Source organism: Nothobranchius furzeri, chromosome 9, assembly GCF_043380555.1.
Source record: "Nothobranchius furzeri strain GRZ-AD chromosome 9, NfurGRZ-RIMD1, whole genome shotgun sequence".
In the NCBI taxonomy this organism is placed as follows: domain Eukaryota; kingdom Metazoa; phylum Chordata; class Actinopteri; order Cyprinodontiformes; family Nothobranchiidae; genus Nothobranchius; species Nothobranchius furzeri.
The window spans coordinates 2,213,915-2,238,730 of NC_091749.1; the positions used below are offsets into that span (position 1 = coordinate 2,213,915).

Genomic DNA, 24,816 nt, shown 5'->3' on the forward strand with positions numbered 1-24,816 from the left:
AATAATGAATGGATATTTACATAAAATGCTTTATATTTTACTGCATTAATTTTATATCTGTAAGTCAATTCTATGTAAAGATCGTCTGCATAAACCTGAACAGGTCCAACCCAGTCTTTCTGTGAGACCGTGTTGACGGGTCACGCTTGTGCGTAATCATATAGGCAATTTATGAGCTGAAGAGATTCTGGGCTTCTCCTCAGACGGCTCATGGATGTGTCGCCACATTGGAGACAGGAACAAGCGCTATTCAGCCAAAGTTTCATCATCAGGGAACATTTTCTAAGTGACAAGTCTCTCTGAGAGACCGGGTTTGGAAAACTCTCGCTTCAGTGGGAGGAATCTTCCCACATGCGCTCTGGTTCTGCAACGCGCTCCAAGCCTCTGTCCACAACTTCAGCTCACTGTGCACATATGCGCTGACAGTGAGCTGCGCTGAGCAGTGTCCAGCTCAGATGTTCAGATGGGAATCTTTTCTTGGGTGATTTAGCTACATCTGCGATGTGCGTAGAATAAAATGTCAGATCGTCTGCATGCGTCGGGGTAATTCTTTCTATTCTTTCTCCGTCAAAATAAATGGTCAAATACGGGAACTGTCCGGTCAACACAAGCCCTGCTTTTAACTGTTTTGTTTTCTTGTGAAAATTGTTGGAAAGAGAGAACATTTAACTTGATTAACACCAGAGCCTGCGCCGTCATCTCCGTGACGGTAAACGAGGGAAAAACAAATTGATCGGATCCTGCACATCTTTTAACACATTGGTCAGGATTGACGCACTTCGTTTTCATTTAGTTGGTTAAAAAAAAGTCGGGCTCGGGTCGGGCCAGAGAATCCTGAAAACCTTTTCGGACCGGGTCGGGCCTCCACCCCCTCGGGCCGGGCGGGACACGGGCTCAGATTTTAGGCCCGTGCAGAGCAACACAGACAGTGAAGAATGCATTTCCTGAAAGTTCTCTTCAAAATAAAATACTCGCACAAATACAATTTCAGTGCCGACAACAGGACTGTACTTCTATAGCAACTGAAGACTTAATGACAAATAAGTCACAACAAACATTTATACATTTATGAGCAGTTAAAATTTTTCTATAGTAGATCAATATCTTTATGAAACAAAAACATTGATATAAATTTTGGGCTTGCTCTCTGTCCAGGGTGTGCCCTGCCTGATTGCCCATTGACCGCTGGAGATAGGCATACACAGGGTCGCCTACCCGATTCAGCAGGGCCTATTCTGTTGCTTTACTTAAAATGAATTTATGGACATCAACTAAAATAAAATAAGTATATCTAACAAAAGTAATTTGTTTAATACTTGGAACACTAAAATAAAAGACATACTCAAATCTGCTGAGTTAGTAATTAAGATTTTCACTGTTGAGTAAGGCAAACCTCATAAAAGTCAGGTATTGAGATTTTTTCAGGGAAATTATTTATTTGAACTGACCTTATTTATTAAGATATGCTGTTAGGCTTCACAGTGTGTAACTTTATTATCTGTGGTAGTTGTATCTTCTAGCAGAGCAGGGGTTTTAAGATGTTTTTGTATGAAAGCTAATTTCAAGGATAACCATAATAATTGGAATGTTAATCCTAATGAACCAGTAAGTTGAGGAGTCCAGATGCTTCATCTGGCCACTGGTCTCACTGGAGAGGAGAACTACGTCAGCAGGAAATACCATTTTAATCCAAAATGCATCCGTCACATATTTCCAGTAAGTTGTTGACGCTCTTATCTTTATTGGGATCTTTTCTCAAGCCCACATCCCCTTTGGAACAGGCTGGCTCGTGTGTTAGAGGAAGTATTCCAAATATTTAGAATACAGTACCAGCAAAGTAACGGATTGTTACAAAATACATTTTAAAGCAGGTATTCAGTAGTCTGTAACTAAATACATTTAAAAAGTATTCTCCACAACACTTCCTACAGGACAGGACTGTAGTGTATATTAAACACACCACCAGGTTTTCCCCCAGTGCTTTATAAGCCTGGCGGCCCGCCAGGCTAAGCGTCATGCCCCGCCCCTCTCCTCAACCCTACCGTGTCCGCTGACACGAACGGCGCAACAAAACTAGAGCCCTCCATCAGCTGATACTGGTGAGAAACAGCAACAGAACGTGAGCAACCCTGCTCTCATGTAGGAGCGCTGCAGGGCGGAGCGCCCCCCCCACCCCCCACGGTCGAATCTGCAAGGCGTAACTCCTTTTCTGGGGGAAACCCTGCACCACTGTCCAGTAAAATAATGAGACAGGAAATATCAGTGAATAAGGAGAAGTGGATCAAAAGTGAAATCCCCCCCCCCCCCCCCCAACCACACACACACACACACAGGTCTATTTATGCCCGCTGCATAAGTCAGATCTTGAATGTTGAGCATGCGGGGGTGGAGTTCCTGTAGGGCTCCTAAAGGCCTCGCTGCAGCGAGCAGCGGACCACCACGCCCCGGTCCGGTCCGGTCCATAGAGCTACTCAGAACCAGCTTTATTGTGAATTCTATTATCTAACCTAGAAACAGACTTCAGTGTTTTCGGAGACAAGCCTGAAAGTGAAACGCGTTCTGCTCAGGCTCACATGATGGACGTCATTTCTATTACATGAGGAGGTTCCAGCAATTAGACAGAGCCTGTAGATCTCCCTTCTGTAAGCTGCTGATTTCAGCCACGTGGAAAACAGACAATCACATAATTGAATAAACACGGATTTCGGCGCTAAGCCTGGAATTCACTTATATCAGCGAGCAGAAAAGTTGCTGCAGGCCCCCAGACCCGGTCCATCTGTCTGGTTCCTGTGAACTTAACTGAACTCCAAACATTAACATCTCTGACATTATCCCCTCTCCTTTTGTAGTTCTTAAACATCACCTAAAACACAGTAAAAACCTAAATCTGCACATAAACAATCATGTACTTTTGTTCTTCTATGAAAGATAAGTAAAGTCTTATAGTTAAATAACATATCAGCTCTGACTTGTTGATTTACTTTATAATTATTAAATACTTGTTGTAAACGTTGGTAAATCGGGTTAGAAGGAAAAGTGGGACTCAGTAGAAAAGCAGAATCTGGGAGAACAAACAGATTTCTGTCTACTGGAGGTTTTTAAACAAGCGTCAGACACAGAACCGAGTCCGTTCAGGGCTCCTTGGGGCCCGACCATCTGCTGCAACACTCTTACTCCAGCTGAAAGTCTGGAGTAGTCTTCACGCTGCCTCTGAATCTGAGGTCAGGGGTCAGACCCGTCCCTCATTCAAACATACCTCGAGTAAGAAACTCCACATCAAAATATTCCCCTCACCATTCTTCACATTCACCTTATTCAGAGTCAGCATGAAGCGAAAAGTGGCCCGTGGTCACAGTCTCTGGATCCTTATTGTCCTGGGCCCACGTTGGTCTGATTAAAGCCGTACCTGTGTGTGTTCACACACACCCGGTCCAATCTACTAATTTTATATTTGACACAACAAAAATATTAGGAGTGTCATTTGTTCTTTTATACCGTGTTATTGTGACTTAACTATAATATTTTTATTTGAATATGAGCTTAATAATAAATCCCTTTGTAAAAAAATAAAATCAACCAAACTCAAAAAGTGGATTTTTGAATGAAAATGTTTTGTAATAATAACTTAAGTAGCAGCCAGGCAGCTTTATTTACCGTAGTTTCCGGACTATAAGCCGCTACTTTTTTCCCCACGCTTTGAACCGTGCGGCTTATGATGAGGAGCGGCTTTACTGAAGGTTTTCCTTCACCTGCCACTAGGGGGCGCTTTAGCAGGAAGTGAAACAGGTGGAAGTCAAAAGTGGAAATGGAAGAAAGTGCTCATTTTAATTTAGCACACGCAAGCAGCCGGCACCACGAAGAATGTTTTTCAAGTCCATACCCCCTCATCATGGTAACTACACGCATGAGTTCATATGATGCTGCATTTAAGCTGAAGGCATCGATCTGGCAGTAAAGGAGGGAAACAGCGCTGCCGCACGTGAGCTTGGCATGAATGAATCCATGGTTCGGCGCTGGAGACGGCAGCGGGAAGAACTCATTCAAGCCAGCTTCACCCGGGGATGACGACAGCAACACGGACAGCGACACTGACATCGCCACAGAAAAGGTTTGTGACGAAGCTCTTCTGAGGCTGTTCAGCTCCGACCCTGAAGAAGAGGACTTTAATGGCTTTAGGGCGCAGGAGGAAGATGAGAGCGAATGACTTCTTCTGGTAGGCAAGTGTGTTTTATTTACTAACCAGGCATGTTTAGTGTGCAGTTTTTATTTTCTAATCATCCAGAAATATGAATGCTATCAGTACTGTTCGCTTTTCTACACTTGGAGGCACGTTGACCCGTGTTTAAAATCTGTTTTGTTGAACTAAAACAACAAGGAAAAACCTCAGTGTAGCGTCTTTCTGTCTGATTATCTTATGTTATGGCCGTACATGCGCTGTGCGCCGGAGACCCGCATGTGGCTGCTGCGCCGCGGCTTGTGTTTGAGTGCGGCGTGTGTGTGTGTGTGTGTGTGTGTGGAAAACCTTTGTTTTTGCTGGTGCGGCTTATATTGAGGGGAGCTCTATAGTCCAGAAATTACGGTATATAGCACATTTCAAACACAGAGAAATTCTACGTGCTTAAGAGAAATGAGTTGATGGAATAATCAACACACACACACACACACACACACACACACACACACGGTTACGTTTCTAATGCAGAGCTTCATCTCCTGACTCTGTAGCGGACGGTGATTATTTTATTCTCACAGATTCTGAATAATCAGCTATGAATCTATCCAAATGTTACTGAATATTAACAGGAAAGAACTACCATATTTTCCGGACTATAAGTCGCACTTTTTTTCATAGTCTGGCTGGTCCTGCGACTTATATACCAAATTATGTATACCGCGGTGCTGCGGGCCGGCTCAGAACCAGGAATGAGCTCCCCTGCCCCGCCATCACCTGCTGGAGACCCTTGCACACTGCTGCGGGTCGGCTCCGGTCCAGCTTTCAGCTCCTCTGCCCCGCTGCGAGGGTTTCAAACACCGCCATCACCTGCTGCAGCCTGTGGCGGGGTGCTGCGGGCGCTCTCTCCACCTGCTGGGAGGGTTTGAAACACCGTCATCCTCTGCTGGAGACCGTGGCGCGCTGCTGCGCTCTGGTTGTTTATTCTGTTAGTTACCGGTACTTGTCTTGCAATGTGAAACGCTTGGTCTAAGATTTTGTAAAAAAATAAAATAAAATTTCGACCCCAAATGCGACTTATAGTCCAGTGCGACTTATGTTTTTTTCTTTTTCATTATACATTTTATGGCGGGTGCGACTTAGGCGCTCGACACACGGGAGGCGACATCGCCTCTCCTCCATTCTTTTTCAATGAGACATGCGCGACAAAGCGATAATCGCGGGTCTCTCTCCTACCAAGCGAAACGAAAAAAACGTGTGTGTGAAATGTTGCGCTCGTGCACGTGTCGTGCACAGGCGACCCAGCGACGCGATCCCAGAAAGTTGAAATATTTTCAACTTTCATCGCTGTCGCTCGGACGAGGACCAATCAACGGAGGTTTCATTCACTGACCAATGAGCGGACAAGATGCTCCGCACACCTCCGAGCAAACATGGAGGAGAAGTTGATTATTATTATGTTTTATAGTAAAATCAGAAGTGAGATTTCACATAACTCTAGCAGCACCTTGTGAAACATCATATCTACCGCTTTATTAACTCTGAACCGCTTAAATAACCTTAATTCCCTCCAACCTGACACAGCCAATCAACACAACGGACGTTTCGATTTCACCATGGAACAGAAGGCGTAGACGGCTTTGCCGCTGCCGCGGATCGCCTCCCGTGCGACAGGTAATAAAAGCGACAGAGACAAATTTCGCTGATGGCGGTCGTTTGTCGCCTCCCGTGTGCAGAGCCCCTTATGCTCCGGAGCGACTTATACTCCAGAAAATTCGGTAAGTGTAACTAACGAAATAAGAAATACACGTCACATGTTTCAACACCACGTCACAGATATGGTTGCCAAGGAAACAAGCTAAAGTAACTGAGTTATTATCTATAAATAGAACTGCACATTATTGATTAATGTCTCCTTAAACCTTTGAGGCTTTGGCTCTGTTTTTGGCGCTTCAGCAGATATATTTTGGCGCTTTTGGCTGACCATAACCCACTGGTTTTCCTCTCTGAGATGTATAACCACAATCAAAGACTCATGCGATGGGCTTTGAAATTGCACGATTATCATCTTGATATTAGGCACAAGAGAGGTACAGTCAACATCTTAGCTGATGCTTTATTGAGGCTTTAGTAGTGTTGTCATGGTGTGAAAATGTAACCTCACGGTTATTGTGACCAAAATTACCACGGTTTTCTGTATTATCGCGGTATTTTTTTTTAAACGTGCTACATTTTCACACAATTAAATAAACCCTGTATGTCGGGAAATATTGTACTCAGTTTGTGTCTAAATTTAGCCTAAAATGTGTTATTTTGTAATTATGTTGTTTATTTGTTTACATTTTTTCCCCTTTAGTCTTTAAAATACCAATATTTGCCCATAACTCCTTATTTTTTGTCTGTTTGATGTCATCATTTAAAAATATTTGATCAGATGATACTCAGTACTCAAGTAGCCTTCTAATCAGATACTTTTTTACCCGTACTTGAGTAATAATCCCTATATCAGGAAAGTATCGTCCTCGGTTTGTGTCCTTCCAGTGAGCTTTGCAGATGTGGGAAAATGTCATCAGGCAGTAATCGTTGTTAAATTCATAATTATTCTCGGAGAGAGACCAACTCTTATCTGCCCCTGGGAGCCCCGTAATGCATAGCGTCATTTCAACATGGCGGTGTCCGCGACACGGTTTATATGCAGGTAGCGGCGCTGCGGCTGCTTTATATAGCGATTCGTTGCATTCTCCCTCAACCCAAATCCTCGGATCACGCATTTTAACTAAAACGCTAACATTAGCTTGCCTTGCGTTGACTGTAGAGTTGTGGGTGATGGTCACGCAGATGTGTCATGAGATTTGAAGCGTTGCTGCCTTTCACAGACACTTTTTCTGCACGTGCTGCAAACAGGATAGCCGCCTTCTATCAGCTGTCCCTCGGCATTCTTCAGATATCCAAAAGATGCCCGTACTTCCCACTTTGTCTTCTTTGAGGGATAATAAATGTCCTGAGCGCTGCCGTCTCCTCCTTTGGCCATTATTTCAGCGTTAGCTTCAAGAAAGTTCTGGTTGTAAACAACAAAGTGCGCTTGTGCCGCCGGCAACTTCAGCAGATGATACGGTGGCTGGTAAGGGTCACCGCGCCTACACCGCAGCCACGGTAACCCACCGAGATAATATATTTGTTTTAAAAACAAGACGGTTATTATTATTGTCAACTTTTTTACCAGGGTTTACCGCTACACCGGTTACCGTGACAACCCTAGCTTTCGTTTGCCTTTCAGAGTTTCTCATGTCCCCCTAACCTTTTGGTTTGGATTTTGAGGGGGTAGGTGTTATGGCCAGTGGCCTTGTGTGTGCGTGTGTGTGTGTGTGTGTGAGCGTGTGTGTGTGTGTGTGTGTTTTTCTTCTTTCTTGTTCAGTTACTGGTGAGCGGCAGGCTACACCCTGGCAAAATGATGTCGATAAGAGTCCGAAACTTCAGTAATGGTAAATTCTGGGTGTACCACACAACCCTACACCTGACACACCACTGTGTTGTTTCCAGATTATTGCTGTTCATAGGGAGGCAACAGCTGTAACGTGTTACAACCAGAGCTACCAGAAAACCCTTCCCCACTACCAAACCTGCCGTTGGAATACTGTCTGCATGATTACAGCACAAGATGATAATTTTGCTCAAAATCTCTTTATCGGCCCCACTGATGCACCTCATTTTATCACCATGGTAACTCTGGTGTGACTGTGGCAGGAAATGAAACCAAATCTTATCATCACAGGAAACATATTTTAAACTGTCCTTTCAGTGGTGTTATTTAACATAATCCATCAAACCTTATCAATGTTTTTTATTTATCATGTCCTCGCTTTAGCAAATAAACTATAGATACCTAATAAAACGGAATTAAAATGGAAGAGGGAAAATGATTAACACCAGCGCAGGTGGTTCCATAATGTAAAAAGCATACAATACACAATAAACTCTTAAGACTTAAGTCCCAAAGCTTTGTAGGTTCAACTGACCCTGGATCAGATGAAAGAAAATAACTATGGTGATCACCAGGAAACGTGTTAGGAACAAACTGTGGAAGCAGGAGGAGGCTAAAATACAGCAAAAAGAATAGTCTCCACAAATGTTTCCATGATTCATTTACCCTGCACAGGACTCTGACTCACCAAATGGAAACCCACACACACACACACACACACACACACACACACACACACACACACACACACACACACACACACACACACACACACACACACACTAGTTGGGTGGCGGATGTAGTCCAAACCATGCCTTTCTCCAGACTATGGCACAACTCCTGCGTGTTTTTTCTCCATGTGTATAGATTAGCATATTAACGCTCGAATGTGCGGTTGCGTGAATAAAATAGCATTTAATGGCTGCAGCTCGGTTAGGGTTCACGAACGTGTGGCTGAAATAATTAGGACGGTCTTTTATTAAAGCAGGCAGCAGCGATGTGGCGTGGGTGTTGGTGGTTTAATATTTAATATTCATAACGGGTGGAATGTTAGCATAAACAAACCTAAACCGCGAAGCAAGAGGAGGCGGCGCCGCGTGCTGACAAACGCGCGCGCGCACACGAGCAGAAAAACGGAGGTTCTTACCCAGAAGATGAAGTTGCAGAAAAACAGGAGGTACTTGATGCATTTGGTGCAACCTTCGACTCCCATGGCGATTTACTGAAGTGAGTATTCGAAGAAGAGTTCACAGACGGCTGTAAAACAGGCAATTAACGGACTCCAGCTCAAGTGGAAATCCCAGGATGGGGGCCGGGGCTTGTGAGACGAGGCAACACCCAACTCCTCCTTCAGATCTGGGGCTTGTCCAGGGTATGGCAGGCTGTAGCGACATATAATCACAGCGCAAAAAAACAAACTCCAAATCTGGGGCTCCGTCCAGTTTATGGCAGGCTGAAGTGACATATAATCACAGCACAAAAAAACAAACTCCAAATCTGGGGCTTGTCCAGTGTATGGCAGGCTGTAGCGACATATAATCACAGCACAAAAAAACAAACTCCAAATCTGGGGCTCCGTCCAGTTTATGGCAGGCTGAAGTGACATATAATCAGAGCATAGACCTAATTTTGGGGGGGGGGGGCACTTTTTCCAAAGTCAAGTTTTTACCATCCAAAAACAATATTATAGGAAATTGTCACTGGTTGAGCTGTAGAACTAAGTGGAAAACAACCTTTTGTGTTGAAGCCCATTAGAGCATACTGTAAAAATACCCCTCCCCCCCAAGAGAAAATTACGTCGATGGCATGGACGTAATTTGGGGGGGGGGGGGGGACATGCCCCCCCCACTTTTTCCAAAGTCAAGTTTTGACCCCTGCACTTTTCACCATCCAAAAACAATAGTACACTATATTAAATTGACACTGGTTGAGCTCTAGGACGAAGCCGTTGCCCATTAGAGCATACTGTAAAGATACAGTATGCTCTAATGGGCAACACGATGTACCTACGTGTTTTAAAAAGGCAAGTTCTAAACGTTTCATCGTTAGTTACCCGCGCTTAGTGTGTGTCGTTGTGTTTTAACCGAGTTTTTACCACTTCGAACTGATATAATCACAGAACAGGTGAGGAGGCTGGGGGGGATGGGGCCAAAAAACAATAAGACAAACTTTTCTTTTAAGGTTGAATTACAATTGTGTTTTCAATACCTAAAAATGGTTAAACCATTTTATTCTATGATCCAATCTGGTATTATTTAAGTAGCGAAAATGCTAATAGCATTTATGCTAGTTAAATATTGATAAGATTAAAAAAATTAACTTGTTTTAATCACTCCACGTGATGTTGCATGCTGCTTTTTGTCTCGTTCAAAGCTGTTGGTACTTAGATCGTTCAGGTTAGTCTTTATTTAGCTTTCATTGACTGTATGTGACCATGCATCTGTCAGTCATAACACAAGTGTGTCTTGTGGTTCATCGTAAAGTGTTTATATCATAATCTGGTTGTTAAACAATTGTCTAACAAGCTCCGGGCACAATGGATGCAGAGAGGCAGGGATTCAGGGCTGCACTGGTGGGTGAATTTTGGGAGTAGTAGCCCAAAGATGCATTTTTGTTATGCATGACTTATTGACTGTCTCAGTCAAATATAACAGTTGTTTCATGAAACAGGATGTAAACAAGTTTCTGTGCACAGCTCTGGAGATGACATCAACAGCGATTCGCGTAGTCAACCCAGGAGCTCCCCTGAATCTCCAGCAAGCGGTACTCCTGGCCACCAAGGAGTCTCGCCTTTATAGGGACAAAAAACTGTGGTTTCCTGTGCCCCATCCAGAGCTGTTGTACCAGGTCACTGCCCTCGAGTGTGCAGAGAAGCTCCTCAGAGCCGACGGCGTCTCTTCACCAACACGACCGCAGCGTCTGGGGAAGCTGGTGTTGCCATTCGGCCAGTATCAGAACGCCCCCTTCCACTGGCTCGTTGAAAATCATGTCGGCTACATGAAGTAGTAAGTAGATGTGATCAAACAGGAGAATTGCATGCCCTGATGTTATTTTTATTTATTAAAATTTGTTGACAATTAACAATGCTTGTAATTATTCTTTACAATCAGAGCACCCTTGACAAGCACCGAGTAGAAATGGCCAACCCCCAAAAGAAAGGAGAAGCCATGAACCAGTGGTTGAAAGACTTTCTGACCGAGTACGCAGAAAGCTTCTCTCAAGTGTCCAACATGCTAGAGGCCAACATCGATCGCTGCATCTACGGTCAGACGGGGTTTGAGCATCACACCTTTGAGGAGATGTGGGACCTCTACAGCAGCTTCTCCATCCAGAAACGGGAAGCGGAGCGTTTCACTCAGGAGCAGACGGTGAAGATCCAGAGAGCTCACATGTCTGTGACGAGATGGCTGAACACTCCGGTGACCCGCATCTCAAGTGTGCAGATGAAGAGGTTCAGGAAATATATCTGTGACAAGAAGCAAGTGAGTGTTGTGATGAAAGCCGCCATAAATGTTGGACAAGAAGAAGTCATTTAACAAATCTTTAATTGATGCTTTTCCTGTTTCCTCAGCAGGAAGAATCAACGTATGAAACAACGATTTGAAAATAAATGTCATTTTCTCCCATCTGTCCCACAGGTACGCCACATCTGTGACGTGTCCAGCTGGTGCACAATGCTGACTGAGGTGCTGTGCTGCGGGCCGTGCACCAAGGCTGCAAGAGCTGGAGAAGGCGGCACCGTGGGACGGTGGCTTGCGTGGGACCCTGCTATTTTGTCCCAGCTTAGCGAGGCTCACCAAGCTGCATTAACTGCCGTGCTCACGGCCAAGTGAGTGTGGTCTCCATCTGTTTGTCTTTGTCGTATGTTTTATCTGAAAGGAAACTAAAGTCAGCTGAAGTCATCTAAATCCAATCTTTTTCCTGTCTCTGCTGGTGTGCTCCAGGGCTCTGTCCTGGGGCCCCTTCTTTTCATCATTTACCTTCTCCCACTAGGTCACATTTTCCGTAAACACGACATTGAGTTTCATTTTTACGTGGATGACACTCAGCTCTACCTCTCAACTAAACCCTCAGCTTCACTCCCACCTTCCTCCCTTACCCTCTGTCTCCCAGAAATCCATTCTTGGTTCACTTCCAACTTCCTCAAACTGAACAATTCTAAAACTGAAGTCCTCCTGGTAGGCACACCTCACGTTCTCTCTACATCTAACAGTTTCCCCATCTCTATTGATAACTCAGCAGTTACTCCCTCCCCTCATGTTTAGAGTCTGGGCGTCATCCTCGACAGCACACTTTCTTTTCAATCTCACATCAACAATATTACCCGGTCTGCTTATTTTCACTTGTGTAACATCTCCCGCCTCCGTCCATCACTTACTCCCTCCACCACTGCCCTCCTCGTCCACAGCCTCGTCACATCCAGGATCGATTATTGCAGCTTACTTCTCTTTGGTCTTCCCAGCAAATCCCTCCATAAACTGCAGCTTCTCCAGAATGCTGCAGCACGTGTCACCACTAGGACTCCATCATCTCATCACATCACCCCCGTCCTGCAACAACTTCATTGGCTGCCCATTAAGCAGAGAATCGGTTTCAAAATTCTGCTCATCACATTCGAAGCTCTCCATATCCTGGCTCCATCCTACATGTCTGATCTCGGTCACATCATCACTCCGTTCCTCTACTGCTCCTCAACTCTCGGCTCCCTCCGCTCCCCTCGTCGCCGTGGGGAGTAGAGCATTCAGCCGCTCTGCTCCCCACCTCTGGAATTCTCTTCCCCCCGATCTACACACCACTCACTCTCTCGCACTTTTTAAATTACAACTTAAAACCCACCTCTTCAAACAGGCTTTTAACACATCGTTTTAACACATCGTTTTCAATTTTACCATCCTAGTGTTTTTACATATTTCTGTACTTGTTTATCTTGTTTTATTGTTTTTCCCCATTGTTGTAAAGTGTTCTTGGTGGTCTTGAAAGGCGCTGTCAAATAAAATGTAGTATTAAACATTTTTACTCTGATAAAACGTGGTGCGGCTTTTACGTGACAGGACCGAGGGCAACACCATGGTCAAGGTGTGGAGACAGGTCCAAGAGAACCACGTGGATGAGCATCTTCACCATAAAGACCTGTACATCACACTCTTGATGACGTTAGCGAAGCCTGGTGGGATAGCTTCTGCTTTCCGTCGCAAGTTTGAGCCGCCACCCCCTCCCAGAGAGCTGCCCTCAGCACGGCTCCTTCGCCACGCCTTTCTCCTGGCAGAGGCCCAGGATGTGCAGGACTACAGGGCTCAGATCCTGTCAACATCTGGAACGGTGTTGAAAATGGACTCGACCAAGAAGGTAAGTTATTTAAACAATAAAAACCATCTTTTGATGATTTAGAAGCGAAACAAACAGGCTCGATGGCCTCGATAAAGCACAAATACCCCACCTGCGTACTACAAATGTGCCTTCGGAGACATCCTGCCATGTGCAAATCTTGGATTTTCTGTCACTGTTTTAACGCCTTTTATTTCTGACTTGTTTGGATTCCATCATAATGTCCAAAGTTTATTTCATTTAACCTGATTGTGTATATTTATTTTTTAGGTGGTGAAGAAGCTGTCAGGTGAAGGTAAGGCTCTGCAGAGTGGTTCACCAGCATTGGCAATGAGCTCTCGCAGATTCTTACCTTTGTGCTCACCTGTGAGGAGTCAAAGGAAGCGCCGGAACCAATGTGCAGCGGCCTGATTAGGAGGTTTCAGCTGGCCAATCAACCCGTGCCCAAAATCATGTACGCTGACCGCGGCTGTTGCAGGGAGCGCGGTCCGACGGCAGTCGAGACCTTGTTCTGGCCCCGGGTGGACGGTGGGATGGTTGTTCGTCTGGACATCTTTCTCTGGATCCACCGCTTTGTTGCAGCTCTACGCACAGAGTCGCATTCAGTGTTCAAGTCTGCACTGGCTGGTGCAGTGCTGGTCTACAACCGTGCAGATCTGGACCTCCTCATCAGGGCAGTCAGAGTCAAAGACAGCGCATCAACGAGCTCACTGACGGATGAGGACGTTGTGCGCCTTTTCATTTCCAAGGATCAAATGGAGCATCACGTGCGGAGGGTCTGTCTGGGGGCTCAGGAGACTTTCAGGCTCATCCAGCGTGTTGTCGAGGAACTGAAGGGTCCTGCTGGGCTGATGAGAGCGGAGTCAGCCTCTTCAAGTCACCTGGTACGAAAAACCTCACACGACTGTTATTAAAACAGACACCGTTGCCTTTCAAAATGAACCGAATGCCTTTTATTCTCTGGCTTGTTTACAGCTGCGATCGATGAGATGTGGGCAGCACAGCAGCGGCACTTGGAGTGCATCCAGGACCCGCCGGGCGTGGATCTGCCCTACTATAAAGGCCTAGAAGGGTTCCACGTAGTCCTGCCGTTCGTGATTCCAGGTATCAGCCCGTGCTTGGCGGTCCGTTTATGAAGTAGCAAATAGATTATACTGTTCCAGACATCTAATGATGTTCTTTTAATTATTCAGGTCCGCACTGTGCAGCAAGGCCCTATCAGGTTTACCTGATCAGCGGCATTGCTCGCTGGGACTCAGACCGCCGATCTGACGCCGTGTTTGGAGGGAGAGGGCGGCGGCCCAGGACCTACTCCGCACCGCTCATCAACCGCCTCAACACCCGCTGTCAGGAGTTGTTCGATGAGCCCGAGGACCAGAACTTTCTGCATCCAGCCGACGTCCGCTCTGATGAGCTTCTGGGTCTGGAGAACCCGTTTAGGCAGGGCGCCTTTTCCCTTCAGGACACTGATCAGGATGGTCCAGAACCTGATGAAGAGGTGCTTCAGCCTGGACAGCCAGAACAGGAAGAGACCGACGAGGCTTACCACAGCGATGCAGAGGACGGAGCCCTGGATGCTGACCTGCCCCACATCGCTCTCACCAACGATGAGACGGCGACTGTGCACCACCCAGCTTTTGTAAGCACTTCATTCATTTAACGGATTTTGTTCACTTTTGGATATTTAGTGGTTTATTTGAATGAAAATGTGTTTTTCCACAGGACGACGTCTGCAGTGCAAACCCCCTCCCTGGCTTCCAGCAGCTGGAAAGGTTCTGCTCTGTTCTTGTGGACGTTGGGCTGACGGAGAACAAGCTCTCTGTCACCACTGAGGAAAGGGATGACATCCTCAAAGCCTGGAATGCTGTGGAGGAGCACGACAAGCAGCCGCAGCCGTTCACTCAGCTGTACAGGAGTCACTGGGGAAGCTCTTAGTACTGCAGGACAAAGAGGGACGACCTGGTTGAAGCTGCTGTGGTGCAGAAACTAAAGATGGCTAAACGCTACACACCAGCACACAAGATCAGCGCTCAGCACAACAGACTGATGTACACGCTTGTGAAGATGCTGTGGCTGCGTTTGCCCCACGGGTCAAAGAAAAGCCCAGGGAAGACGGCCATCCTGAAGGCGTACGAGCGGGTGCAGCACCGGATTCTGGTAGAGGACCCTGTTCTGAGCAGAGTGGGCATTCCTCTACCAAAGATCAATTCAAAAACGGTGCGTGAATTCATATCGCATCAAGAGAGACTCGTCAGCTTCCACTCCACCAGACAGCCAGCCACCGTCACCAAGCTGACTTCCATCTCAGCGGCTGACATTCCTCCGGCGCCTCCTCAGCCTGCCGTCCTCCCTCCGCCGAGTTACCCTGTGATGGACTATAAATTCACAGAGAGCACAGCAGGGACCAAGGTTTTCAAGAAGAGGACGGACCTTGCGATGCTAGTCTCTCGGCCTGCTGCTCCTCAGCCACAGCTTCAGCCGCAGGTGCCACCTCAGTCTCTGCTACAGCCTAGAAAACAGACTCCTGAGCTGTGAAACGGTTGTAGCCTCTTCCACCTCTACGCCATCTGAAACCCCTTGGCACACAGTCAGGCCCATTGTGCCTAAGGCGGTCTCTGTTCAGTCCAGCTCCAGCCCTGGGTCCTTCCAGCCTTCTGCCAGTCCGGTGTTTCCTGAGGCCACTGCTACCTCGTCTCCATCCCCATCATGGTCCAGGGCCACGCTTTACAAGCGTAAACAGGAGCTTTCCTTCTTGGGGGAGGGAAAGGAATCCAGGGTGCAAAACAACCCTGTGTGCACGATCGGTGGACAGGTGACCCAGGGACACAAAAAATACAAAAGGAAGAGCTTCTGTCCTGTAAAAAGGGTCTCAGAGGCATTTTATTTGAAAGTTTTGAGGAGTTTATGTTGGCTGTCGACTCCAAAGGCGATACCGCTGCTGTTTAGTTTCTCTGTTGTACTTGGTACAGTTAGCTCTGCAGAGCCGGTTGGAGCTTGCTTGGTTTGCTCAGACGCAGATGTACTGCACCTGTCGCTTTATTTAAATGTTTTTTACTGTCAAAGCTTGTGTCTGGTTTGTTTTCTTTGCACTAACCAATGCCGTTTGTCAGCTCTAACATTTTAGCATTTTTTACACATTTATTTTGCAATAACTGATGCTGATGTTTATCAGCTGTACTGTTATTTTGTATTTTTAACACCATTAAAGCTTGTGACAATAATTTTGATGTTTAGTTATTTCCCATTTCCAATTTAATAAAATATTTGTTACAGTAAAGCGAACGCCCTGACGTGTCCTGAATTGTCATCTACACATCTTGGACTGCTCGAATTTATAAGATTTTATGAGCTGGAGAGTTTCTGAGCACAGTGTTTTGAGTGTGAGCATTTAAAATCCAATAATTGCTCTAGAAATTTACAAACTTTGAATGAAAAGCAGAATATTAATCCCACATCTGAAGAAAGTTGTAAATTTGTAAAACACCAAGGACTGTTTTTAAATAAACAACTAATTAACAATAAACAAATCCACATGTAATAATAACATACCAGGTAAGAGTAATGGATTTTTTGGGCCACCAGACAAAATAAAAACAAAACAAATGCTTTTGCTTCATGATTTTATTCAAGATTTAACTGAAATTAAGCACAAAATATTGCTCAATATTACACAACACATCAACTGACGGCAAGTTTTGCCCCAGGACCCCAGAAATTCATGAAATGTAGAATCAATGGGGGGGAAGTATATAAATGGTGGACTGCAAACATTGAAGGGCACGCCCACAGCACACACACACACGCCCACAGCACACACACACAGATGGCGGTTGGCATTTTTTCAACTAATTTCAGTTCATTTTTCACCAGTAGCTGTTCATCAAGCACAGTCCTGAATCCATTAAGAAAGTCAGTCATTGCCTCATATTCACTTTTTTTCCAGTTTCAGTAGACATGATTTCCCATCATGCACTTTTACAGTCGAATCACAGGCAACGCCCACAGCACACATGCACTCTACATTATGGTGGGCTTATTTTCATCTTTCTACTGCAGCTGCTCATCACTTACAATCTCCTGTCAATCAAGAATAGAGCATACAATGTCTCATATTTTCTGCTTTGTGTGTCCAAATTTTACCCATCATGCACCTACATAGTCAATTTGGCAAATGTGGACTCATCCAACCATCGTTCAGGGAAATTGCACTACTGACCACCTCACCCCCATTTGGCAGGGTCAAAATCCAGGAGTCAGAGGTGTGCAAAGGTATCCAGATGGGGCGAGGCAAGAGGGGAGATCCAAGGAGCAAAAACGTGATCAGGAACAAGGAGTCAGGCTTGAGAGACGGAGTTCTTCTTTTGGTGTTTTAATGGCGGTTGGCAAACAACGAATGGTGCATCACCGCCACCAACTAGTGTGGAGTGTGGTCTGGAACAGCGCTCACAAAACCAAACCAAACAGGGAGAAAAATAAATAAAACTCAAAGTCTCCCAAACACCATTATCTCTTTCAAAAACCAAAATAAAATCTGAAAACAGTCACTTTTTGAATTCTGTCTCAGTAAATCAACAAGATCCAGTTTCACTTTCATCCGACCAAGAGTGTGAACCATTGTCCTTCTTTCCGCCCGATATTTCTGACATTGTAATAAAACATGATCTATAGTTTCTTCTTCTCCACAATAATCACATTTCCCTGTATCATGTTTCCCTATCATGAATAAAGTATTGTTTAACCCAGTATGTCCAAACCTTAGCCTAGCAATGATCACCTCCTCTCTCCTACTCCTTCCAGTGTTCCTCATTTCTCCCACTCTTCTTTGAATTCTATACAACCATCTTCTCCTCCTTTCCTCCTCCCATTGTTTTTGCCATTTCTTCTTCATTTCTTGCCTTATTATGCTCTTGATCTCTTTTTGACTAAAGTGAACATCTAACTGAACCAAAGCATTTATCATTGCTTCCTTAGCCAACTTATCGACTCCTTCATCACCTCTGATTCCACAATGAGCTGGAATCCATAAAAATGTATTACAAGTCCCATCATGCTTATCCTATAAAGTGTTAGCTGAACCTCTAGGAGTATGTCTGGTCTGCTTTCTGAATGGCTGCACTGTAAACTGGTTAATGATGAGCTGGAGTCTGAACAAATAACAGAGAATAATGGTCTGTTTTCTTCCACCCATGGACCCGCTAACAGTATCGCGAGCATTTCTGCTGTGTATACTCAGGCAGGAAGTTGGGGGTTGGCTTGGGTATATATAGCAGGTGAAACAGGTGAGTAGCATGAGCTTGATTACTGGGAGCAGGTGTGGCAGATGAGTCTAAGGAGAGCATGCTGTGGTTGTCATGGAGATGAGGGTGGACAGAGCTGGATCATGACAGATCTGCACATGTTTAACTGCTTGGAGAGGTCGTTCGTGTAAAAATTAAACAGTACAGGTGCTAAAATGCTTCCTTGCCTGACTCCATTACAGACTTGAAAAGGTGCAGATATACAGTTGGCCCACCTGACCTGCATGATCTGGTTAGCATACCAGAAAGACAAACGTCTAATGATGTATTTAGGAACACCAGCTACACAGTTTCCTATGATTAATCCGATCAAAAGCCTTCGAGGCATCAAGGAAACACAAGAAAACAGTTGAGATTTTGCTGATATAAACACATTCCTTTAAGGCATATTTGCACACATCAGTGCCATGTTTAGGCTTCAACCCAAACTGGTTGTCAGTAGATAATACTAATGTGTCTATCCTCACCAGGAGCATTTGTTCAAGTAATTTAGACAGTATCCTAGCAAGAGCAATAGGTCTGTAATCATCAGAACAACCCACTTTTCCTGTTTTGTTCTTCACAACAGGGACTAGAAGAACCTTCATCATGGAGTCTGGAATGAAACCATGTACAACAAAGTCTCAGACTTGCATATGTAGCGTTATGAATATGCCATTTCTGCCCTTAACAGCTGCCCTTTAACACAGTGACATTGTGCATAAATTGCTAAGGTTGTGTGCTTGCTTCTGATGTTTACACTCCAGCAAAGAAGACAGAAGAAGGACGAAGAACGCTTTTAATTAGTTAATCAAAGAACTTTATTTCTAATAAAGCTAATCAAAACAACTGTTGGTCAATAATAATCAGGTGACTGATCTGTGAAATCACAATAATATGATTTATGTGTTTAATGAATCACTGGACTAACTGAGCTAGACATCCTGATCCACATAAGGTAAACACATGACACGTTGTTCACTCATCCAATCAGAACTTCCTTTCTGATGCGTGGCAGAGCTCTGTGGTGTTTAGTTAATCTGTCCACTCCGATTGGCTAAGATTCATAAACAACTAAGCTTAATAAAACATAACGACACCATTTTAACTCAGTTCCACCGCTGTTCCAACCAGCTCTCAAATCCATCTGATGTCCATCATCGCTAAGTGAAGTACAGACTGGCCAGCTGTATTTTCTACTTTTAAGCTGAGAACTGTCAAGCTGGAAAATTTTGTCGTTTTACCAACAAGACGACGGTTCCTTCAGAATAAAAGCTGAACTCTCTACGTGACGTTGACATCTGCCGTTGTACCGGGAGACGTTCCTCAGACTGGTTTGTCGAGCTGCGACGCTGTTTCACCGGCTCCAGCACCAAAGGAGGGTCGAGGACCTGGCATCCGGATCTTACACGGGGGTCTCCGAAACGGTACGTAGATCGGCATAGATGGCGTCTCATGTCTTCCTCCTGAAATCCATCGTCATTAGTTAAACAAAACAACATCTTGCCCTCAGACTCGCCTCGGTCAGACGGAGATTCTGAACTGACACACACACACCAACACTTCAGCTCCCATTCATCTGCATCCATCATTAGAGAGTTAGTCCTGGTGATTGTTTCGAATAATTATAAAATAAATATTCTTAAACGTCCCATCTCTCTTTTCTTGTCTCTAACTCAATACAAGGTGTTTGAATAAAATTCCCTGTGGTAAAAACAACCTCTTCTGATTCTAAGTGCCCGGTCCAAAGATTCATCTCTGGACCTTAATAAAGTGTAAGAATATACCAACTATATTCCGCCACACATATTTGAGATGTTCAGCAGACACCAGGTCTGACCCGGATGATTTATTTACAGATTGATTGATTGCTTGATGGACCTCATGAGTTGTTTCTACTGTTTCCACATCATCAACGGGGATGTGACCAGCAGTAGTCGTATTATATGGAATATTAATAAGAGCCAAGGCAGCATGAGCATCTGCTGTAGTGATGCAATGGTCCAACCAGGATGTAGTGTGCCAGGCCTCACTTATATATGTGTAACTCTACTGGCAAGAGCTCTCTGGTAGACAATGTCCGATTATTATCTGTACAGAAATGAATTATATGCTGGGCAAAATCTGATTTTTCATCAGAGACATCTGCATTCAAGTCACCAATAAAAAAGACAGTATTAAGTGACTTGTTTTGTAGAAAGGAACAATGAAAGCAAGCTTGTTTAACCCTTATACGACCTTAGTGCATTTTTTGTGCTCAAAGGACAAAAACGTTAGAAAATTAAAGGGTTATATAAGAGTTAAATACTCATGCTCATGTTTACTTTCATATGGTGTGTACACATTTACAATGATAAAATCTTTGCCAAGCCCTGACACATGTACTGCAACACACCACATCAAGTCTAACTACATTCATCATTGAGTCCAGACTCTTATTCCGCGGAACAGCCACCCCTCCGGGCATCCTTCCTCTTTTTATTGCAGGCTAAGGTCAGTATGGGATTAGATTTGTGCCAATAGGATCACGAAAGACACTTTGGAGATCAAACAATTATTAAGACACTGAGAGAGAAAAAAATTGTTTCAAAAGAAAAACTTATTATCTGAATCAGCTTCTTAAAATGATCAAGAAAAACACTGATGGTCAAACAAAAATTAGGAAGTTGACACAACATAAATATTGACTAAAGAAAAAAAATGTTTCGAAAGTAAAACTTGCTATCTGAATCAACTTCTTCCATCCATCCCTTTTCTGAACCCGCTTTGTCCACATAGGGTCACGGGGGGGGGGGGGGGGGCGGCTGGTGCCTATCTCCAGCGGTCAATGGGCAATCAGACGGGGTACACCCTGGACAGAGAGCCAGTCCATCGCAGGGCAACACAGAGACACACAGGACAAACAATCACACACACACACACACACACACACACACACACACACACACACACACACACACACACACACTCACACTCACACCTAAGGACAATTAGATAGATAGATAGATAGATAGATAGATAGATAGATAGATAGATAGATAGATAGATAGATAGATATTTTTATTCGGTCAACAACAACAATTTATCAATTTTACATAAAAGTAATCAAGCAACCGAAAAAAGGAATAGGTTGAAGCCTAGTGGCTTATAATTAGCCTATCCTTAACTCCCACAGACATAATCAAATCCTTAACCAAGGCTGATAGCTAAGATGCATAACATTTAAAGAAAAACAATGATAAATCAAGAAATCAAATCAACACAAGGTTGGACATCAAACTAAGTTTCTATAACTTTGGAAGATGCAATTTTTTAAAATTTTCTTGAAAAACGACAAAGAATAACACATCTTCAGTTCATCATTAAGTCCATTCCATAACTTCACTCCCAAAACCGACACACATCTATACTTCGCATTAGTTCTCACTTTAGGTATTTCAAACATATAAGACCCCCTCAAATCATATTTTCCATCTCTTAATTTAAACATACTTAAAATACAAATTGGAACATTCTTTTTCACCACTCTATACATCATTTCTAAAGTTTTAAGATATATAATGTCCTTAAATTTTAACATAGCTGATCCTACGAAAAATTGGTTTGTGGACTCCCTATATCCAGCTTTATTTATTATTCTAATAGCTCCTTTTTGCAATTTAAAAATTGAATCCAGATATGTTTTGTATGTTTTCCCCCAAATTTCCACACAATAACTCATATAAGGCAAGCAAAGGGAAGTGTACAATAAATAAAGGCAGCTCTTGTGCAATAAATCTCTTGTTTTATAAAGAATAGAAATAGACTTAGATAATTTCCGTTTCACATGATCTATGTGAGACTTCCAACAAAGTTTATCATCAATTATTACTCCTAAAAATTTAGTCTCATTTACTCGTTCAATTTCAACATTATTTAGATTTAATTTTACTTCAATATTATTCTTAATACCTCCAAACAACATAAATTTTGTTTTACTTTCATTCAGTGATAGTTTATTAAATACAAACCATCTATTTAACTTCATCAATTCTATTTCCACTGTTTTCAGTAAATCCTTTATGTTATCTCCAGAACAAAATAAGTTTGTATCATCAGCAAACATCACATATTTTAAAATATCACTAGCTGTACAAATATCATTTATATAAAGTAAAAATAACTTTGGTCCCAACACCGATCCTTGCGGAACTCCACAAGTTACTTGTCTAAGTTTAGATTTCATATTATTAATACTCACATATTGGAACCTTCTTTCCAAGTAACTATTTAACCAAAGTTGTACAACACCTCTTAAACCAAATCTTTCACATTTCTGTAACAGTAAAGAATGATCTATCGTATCGAAGGCTTTGCGTAAATCAATGAACACACCTATTCCAATCTGTTTTTTATCCACAATTGTTGCAATATTTTCAATAAATTCCATTACTGCTAGAGATGTTGATCGATTTCTTCTGAACCCATACTGATGGTCATTCAATAAATCATATTTTTCAAGAGAAGAAGTTAGTCTGTTTTCAAATAGTTTTTCAAGAATCTTTGAAAATGTAGGCAGCAAAGATACTGGTCTATAATTTGACACAACCTGTTTATCTCCATTTTTATATATTGGGATCACTTTGGCAATTTTCATTTTATCTGGAAAAATTCCGGTTTGAAATGATTTGTTACAAATATAAGTTAACGGTTGAAGGATACTATGAAGAACTTCTTTAACTAATGACATATCAAGGCCGTCACAATCCATGGAGTTTTTACTCTTAAATTTACTCACCACATCTATAATATCACTCTCACAGACTCCTCCAAGAAACATTGAGTTGCATTTATAAGAAGTAAAATTTAAAAATTTGTCATCATGTCTTCCTGGTACAGAAATCTCTTTTGCCAAATTGGGACCTACATTAACAAAGTAATCATCAAATTCGTTGACTATACTCTCAATATTCTTAATCGCTACATTACCTTCTTTTACAATACATGTTGGAAAACATATATTATTCTGATTTTTTATTATCTTATTAAGTACACTCCAGGTAGCCTTTATATTATTTTTAGATTTTTGAAGCAGCTTTTCATAATAACTTTTCTTTTCATATCGCAAAATAGTTGTTAATCTGTTTCTATATTTCTTATATTTGTCTTCATTTTCCTTAGTTCTATTTGTCAAAAAAATCTTATATAACTTATTTTTCCTTTTGCATGCTCTTTCCAGACCTTTTGTCATCCATGGTTTTTTCTTTTTGATATTTTCAGAAAACTTTTTCAGTGGACAATGGCTGTCATAGATTGACAAAAATATGTCTAGAAATGCATTATATGCATCATTAGTGTCTTCCACATAAACCTTTTTCCAGTCATAATTTTCTAATTCTCTTTTAAAAGCTGCAATGTGTTCTGGTGTTTTTATTCTACCAATGTAATCAATCTTTTCCTCTCGAATATTAAATTGATTATTCATTTCAAGCACTGAAAAGACAGGCAAGTGATCACTTACATCCGTGACTAACAGTCCACTGTGTATCTTACCATCTATCTTATTAAAGAAAATGTTGTCAATCAAAGTGGCACTACCCATCTTTATTCTGCTGGGCTTTAGAATCAACGGATAGAACCCAAAACTAAACATTGTATCAGTAAATTCAGATGTCTTATTGTGATCATTTGCCTTCAATAAATCAATATTAAAATCACCACAAAATAAAGTTGTCTTTTCTTTGTGTTTTTCCATTATTACAGAAATTTCTCTCATAAACTGATCCATGTGATCCAATTGACCCCGGCTTTCCACGGGAGCCGTCAGCAGCACGTTACTGCAGCAGCACGTCATAGCTGCTGATAGGAACCGCTGTGGTCAACAGAACCTTTTCCACTGGAGCCGTCAGCAGCGCGAGTCGGCCGCATCTCAGGAGCAGCATGTCGCGGCCTTTACGCGCCGGTTCTATTTTCTACGCGCGACGCCTCTGAAACGGGTCAAGTTCAACATTTTTGGGGAAGGAAAGACAGGAAATCGGACGCGGAAATTGAGAGAAGCTACCGAGATTTTCAGAATAAAGAACGTACTGCCTTCCGGTTGCTTTACTTTAAAAAGGTTACTAACTGTGCGTCCTCGTGAGAAGTTATCACCTAGCTAGCGGTCTCCTTTGGTTTTCAGGTCCGTATTGGCGATTATAAAACGGACAGAACATAAAACACAAACCATGTTGTAGTTTTCTCCTGCTTGTTGTTGTGTTTACTGACGAAGTCACTCGTGTGACTTCGTGCTCTGTCGGTGACAGCTGCTCCCCTGCTGCTTCGCGTCTCGTGGGAAGGGCCAAGCAGCAGCTCACGCGAGCAAGACGTGCTGCTGCAGTAACGTGCTGCTGACGGCTCCGGTGGAAACCCGGGGTTAGACAGACCAATCAACCTAACAGTCATGTTTTTGGACTGTGGGAGGAAGCCGGAGTACCCGGAGAGAACCCACGCATGCACAGGGAGAACATGCAAACTCCATGCAGAAAGATCCCAGAAAGATCTTCAAATAAGTAATTAAGCATGTTTCCTTTTTTCTGTTTGCCTCC

The 24,816-nt window shown here is 43.3% G+C and overlaps 3 protein-coding genes across 4 annotated transcripts in view; 2 read left to right on the forward strand and 1 right to left on the reverse strand.

Moving 5' to 3' along the window:
* LOC107381941 (CD81 antigen) overlaps window positions 1-9,009 on the reverse strand; it is a 44,765-nt gene extending 35,756 nt beyond the window's left edge. Inside the window, exon 1 of one of the 2 annotated variants that reach the window (XM_070554597.1) lies at window positions 8,800-9,009. In XM_070554597.1, coding sequence (XP_070410698.1) covers window positions 8,800-8,865 — 66 coding nt within the window. In that variant the 5' untranslated portion in view covers window positions 8,866-9,009. The remainder of the gene's footprint in view (window positions 1-8,799) is intronic. The other variant, XM_015953876.3, reaches the window with a different exon arrangement.
* A 1,763-nt stretch (window positions 9,010-10,772) lies between these two features.
* Window positions 10,773-13,472, forward strand: LOC107381939 (uncharacterized). Its single transcript, XM_015953873.3, has 4 exons — window positions 10,773-11,134; window positions 11,291-11,481; window positions 12,704-12,998; window positions 13,248-13,472. The coding sequence occupies exons 1-4, from the start codon at window positions 10,790-10,792 to the stop codon at window positions 13,386-13,388; spliced, it is 972 nt and encodes a 323-aa protein (XP_015809359.3). The 5' UTR covers window positions 10,773-10,789; the 3' UTR covers window positions 13,389-13,472.
* LOC107381940 (uncharacterized) lies at window positions 13,430-14,912 on the forward strand. Its single transcript, XM_015953874.2, has 5 exons — window positions 13,430-13,625; window positions 13,727-13,861; window positions 13,953-14,081; window positions 14,171-14,616; window positions 14,700-14,912. The coding sequence occupies exons 1-5, from the start codon at window positions 13,430-13,432 to the stop codon at window positions 14,910-14,912; spliced, it is 1,119 nt and encodes a 372-aa protein (XP_015809360.2).
* The last annotated feature ends 9,904 nt before the right edge of the window (window positions 14,913-24,816 follow it).

Bases quoted from the DNA above. Each gene is read 5' to 3' on its own strand.
- LOC107381940 (XM_015953874.2), top strand. From the start codon at position 13,430: ATGTACGCTGACCGCGGCTGTTGCAGGGAGCGCGGTCCGACGGCAGTC. The intron at 13,862-13,952 runs GTACGAAAAACC...GCTTGTTTACAG, and splicing joins CAGCCTCTTCAAGTCACCTG to CTGCGATCGATGAGATGTGG. The intron at 14,082-14,170 runs GTATCAGCCCGT...TTAATTATTCAG, and splicing joins CCTGCCGTTCGTGATTCCAG to GTCCGCACTGTGCAGCAAGG.
- LOC107381939 (XM_015953873.3), top strand. From the start codon at position 10,790: ATGGCCAACCCCCAAAAGAAAGGAGAAGCCATGAACCAGTGGTTGAAA. The intron at 11,482-12,703 runs GTGAGTGTGGTC...TTTACGTGACAG, and splicing joins ACTGCCGTGCTCACGGCCAA to GACCGAGGGCAACACCATGG. The intron at 12,999-13,247 runs GTAAGTTATTTA...TTTATTTTTTAG, and splicing joins AAATGGACTCGACCAAGAAG to GTGGTGAAGAAGCTGTCAGG.